Consider the following 3589-nt stretch of genomic DNA (forward strand, 5'->3'; position numbering starts at 1 on the left):
CTCAGAACTCCACCTGCCTCTGCCTCCCGAGTGCTAGGATTAAAGATGCGCCACCACGCCCAGCTACATCTAATTGTTAAATGAGACCACTAAGTGTAGAGTTCAAACAGAAATCACAGTTTGGATCTAAAATGAACCCCCCCGGTTCCCCCCCTCCCAGGGCCTAGGGGCATGCTTCCAGTTACACTCTATTGGTCTCAGAATGCTCAGACACTAAGAGCTAGCTCTGCAGAGTGCTGTGACAGGCCATCTCTGTTCCTAGAAGGGGGCTGGGCAGAGCAGAGCAGTGTATGCTCACTGAATATGTAGATTTCAAGGCCCCAGAATTTTTTTTGTCTCACTTAAATATGAATTTAGTTTGCAAACAAAAAAACCCAAATGAACGTTCAAGCACTTTTGAATTCTTTATTCTCTTATTATAAAAATGAATACATTCTTTATAAAGGTATTGCATTATAAAAACTCTAAATCTAAATACAGTCCACTAATATCTTACCCAGAGAGTGCACTGTTGGTTGAGTAGCCTCCAGATTCTTTAAGCATGAAGTAGCACACAGCAAAATGGGGGTCTCATGACACAATGATACTTTACACAAATTTAAATCATTCTAACAAGTCAACTGACAATTTTTCCAGAGAGGCTTAAGCACTAATTTTCAAGAGTACGTTACAAAGTAGATGAGAAAAACAAGATTTTTCTCTCTACTCTTAAGTACTCAAAGTATTAAAAGTAACAAAGTTTTTAAAAGATAGAAAAATTCATACATATATACATACGTGCACATACATACATACAAACAACAAATTTAATAGAAAAAGAAGACACAAAATCACCCTGGTTTTTTTAATTAAAATTAAAACATCCAAATCCCATAAACTGGCCTTATAATTCAAACACGGAAAACGGTTACCTCTTACCCTAAATTAAAGGCAGAGAAAGAGTTTGTTAGGAATGAGGGTGGGGCATGGTGGCGGAGGGGACACAGCTCAGCTGCCCTGGCTGGCCAAGGGCAGTTTAGATTCAACTTCCCGTAGCTTCTTTTGCAGGGCTGTCAGGACTTCTTCCATCTACCAGATGAAAAGGCGTGGAGAGACACAAGTGTGAGCATGATTCGTTCCTCAGTTTAATGATTAGACTAAGCCATGCCGCTCTGAATGCTACGTGTGACATAAACATGTTTGCTCTACCAAACTCGTTAGCAGAGTGACTGACACATCCTGATAATCTTATTAGCTTTAGTCACAGCCCACCATCTACAGTGACACATGCATTCACCATCTTGCCTGTCTCAGGAAACATTAGTATTCAGCAGTGAGCTGTCTATACCAGACAAGACAATTCGATTAAGGGCACAGGTGGCTTAGCAGGTAAAGGTACCTGCTGCTGAGCCTGACATCCTGGGTTCAATCCTGAGACCTCACTGGGGATCTGACACCCTCTTCCAACCTCCACAGGCACCACGAATGCATATGGTGCACACGCGGACATGTAGGCAAAACACACAAATTACACAGACACATGAAAAAGAAAACAATTTAAATATTGCTTTGCTCAAGGGTGCATTTCTGCTTTAGGATGCTGTTTTGGTCTCAGTGTGGAATGTGCACTTTCTCACTGTGAAGCGTGTAACTTAGAATACAGTTACCTGCTTTACAGACTTCTCTAGTTCAACTCGGCTTTCAAGGTTGAACAGGTCCTTGTCTTCTGACACGATTTGCTTCTCAGAGGACCCTAAGGTGTAACTGAGGTGCAGTGCATTACAAAGTTAAAGTATGAAGAGGAATAAACATCAAATTACAGCAGCTCACAATGGCAGCTCTAAGTCCTTTACTCTGAGCACCAAATAACTAAACACAGCCATTCTCTCCTCATAGAGACTATGTAAACGCACCCCTCCCGAGGCTTGGGCCAGATAGCCCTCCGTATTCACTTTCTATTAGAAATATGTCACTACTGGAATAAGCCTCCCCCTCAGGTAGTCAGGTGGCCAAACAGCATGACACCCGGAGACCCAAGGACAGGCAGAGCAGACCTAAGAAGCCACTGCTTGCTTTATATGACTTTCCAGAAGAGACTTCGATATTTTCACTTTTGTGGAGCAGACCCTTGATTATCAAGATCTAGAGAGGCAGTCAGAAGTTAGCAGCACTCGCTGCTCCTACAGGAGCTGAGAGTGGTTCCCAGCGCCCATATGGCAGCTCAGCCTCCCTAACTCCAGTTCTGGCTTTCAGGGAACCAGGTTCTCATGCAGCACGCATACATACATGCAGGCTGACCTCGGAGTTTGAGGCCAGCCAGGTCTACTTAGTGAGTTCCAGGACAGCCAGGGCTACACAGAGAAACCTTATCTCAAAAAAAAAAAAAAAAAACCAAAAAAAAACAAAAAAGTAAAATATAAATAAACAAAAAATTCAATTGATTTTCACTTCAAAAAAAGGTCATACATTTTTCTCCTATAATCTACTAATCTGTCTTTTCCAATACCAAATAAATTCTTTACCATCAGAAATTGTTACTCCAGAACACACATGAACCTAACGGTGGTGATTTAGAACTGTTGTCGTCACACAGCTTCTGCAGACCTAATCCTGTGAGAACCAGTCACAAGGCAGCCACTCATCTATTAGACCTACCTCTCAACGGCTTCAACGCTGAGGCAGAACAAGTCACGCTTGTAGTCCAGGTTCTTAGGAGTGCATCTGTACACATAGCCAAGGTTGAGGGAGCAGCCCGTGCAGTACAGCGGCTCAAGGATGCTGCAACAGAGAAGCGCCACTGCTTAGGGAGAAAGCAGCAATCTCTTTAAGAACCCTCCTTGCTCAAACCCATGAGCTGGGGCTGGCAAGATGGCTCAGGTAAAGGTGCTTGCTGTCAAGCATAACAACCTGATTCAATCTCAGACCCACACAGTGAAACAAGAGTCCCTGACCTACACACACACACACACACACACACACACACACACACACAGACGAATGCACACAAACATGCATGCAGGCAGGCAGACAGACAGACACGCACATGCACACACAGGCCTCCTCTGTAGGCCAGCCCTCCTACCCCATCCTCCTGTGGCAAGTGGTGGGTGAGAAGGCTGCATCAGCACACACAGCTTCTCTCTGACACATCAAGTCACACAGATGAGGAAGAAAAGAACAAAGGCAGGAGGACTCAGGAGAACTGCAAGCACCTCCCTCAGCTGCACCACCTTGGACAACACAAATGCAAGCCAGGGTTTTCCAGAACAGAACCCCTGATCTGGTATTGAGACAAACTATTTAAAATCTGGAAAAGCAACAAAAAGATTGTGTGTATTCTGCTCTTATAGTTGGGCTGCCTTGTGTGGCCTTGGTGGGAGAGGATGCACCTAGCCTTGCAGAGACTTGATGTGCCATGGTGGTGGGGATACACAGGGGAGACCCCACCCACTCAAAGAAGGGGAGGGGAGAGTGGAGGAAGGACTGCGGGAGGGGGTGACTGGGAGGGGGGCAGTGAGTAAGATGAGGAAGAAAAAGAAAGAAAGAAAGAAAGAAAGAAAGAAAGAAAGAAAGAAAGAAAGAAAGAAAGAGAGAGAGAGAGAGAGAGAGA

At 44.5% G+C, this 3589-nt stretch overlaps 1 protein-coding gene across 1 annotated transcript in view; it reads right to left on the minus strand.

Annotated features, from left to right (window-relative positions):
- Nucleotides 1-391: 391 nt before the first annotated feature.
- The window catches only part of Mis18a (MIS18 kinetochore protein A), an 8303-nt gene continuing 5105 nt past the window's right edge, over nucleotides 392-3589 (minus strand). The window contains exons 3-5 of the mRNA XM_021185232.1: nucleotides 2635-2757; nucleotides 1647-1743; nucleotides 392-1068 (exon numbers count right to left, since the gene is read on the minus strand). Of these exons, the coding sequence (XP_021040891.1) occupies nucleotides 988-1068; nucleotides 1647-1743; nucleotides 2635-2757 (301 nt within the window). The 3' untranslated portion in view covers nucleotides 392-987. The remainder of the gene's footprint in view (nucleotides 1069-1646; nucleotides 1744-2634; nucleotides 2758-3589) is intronic.

This window comes from Mus caroli, chromosome 16 (genome assembly GCF_900094665.2).
Source record: "Mus caroli chromosome 16, CAROLI_EIJ_v1.1, whole genome shotgun sequence".
Classification (NCBI taxonomy): Eukaryota; Metazoa; Chordata; class Mammalia; order Rodentia; family Muridae; genus Mus; species Mus caroli.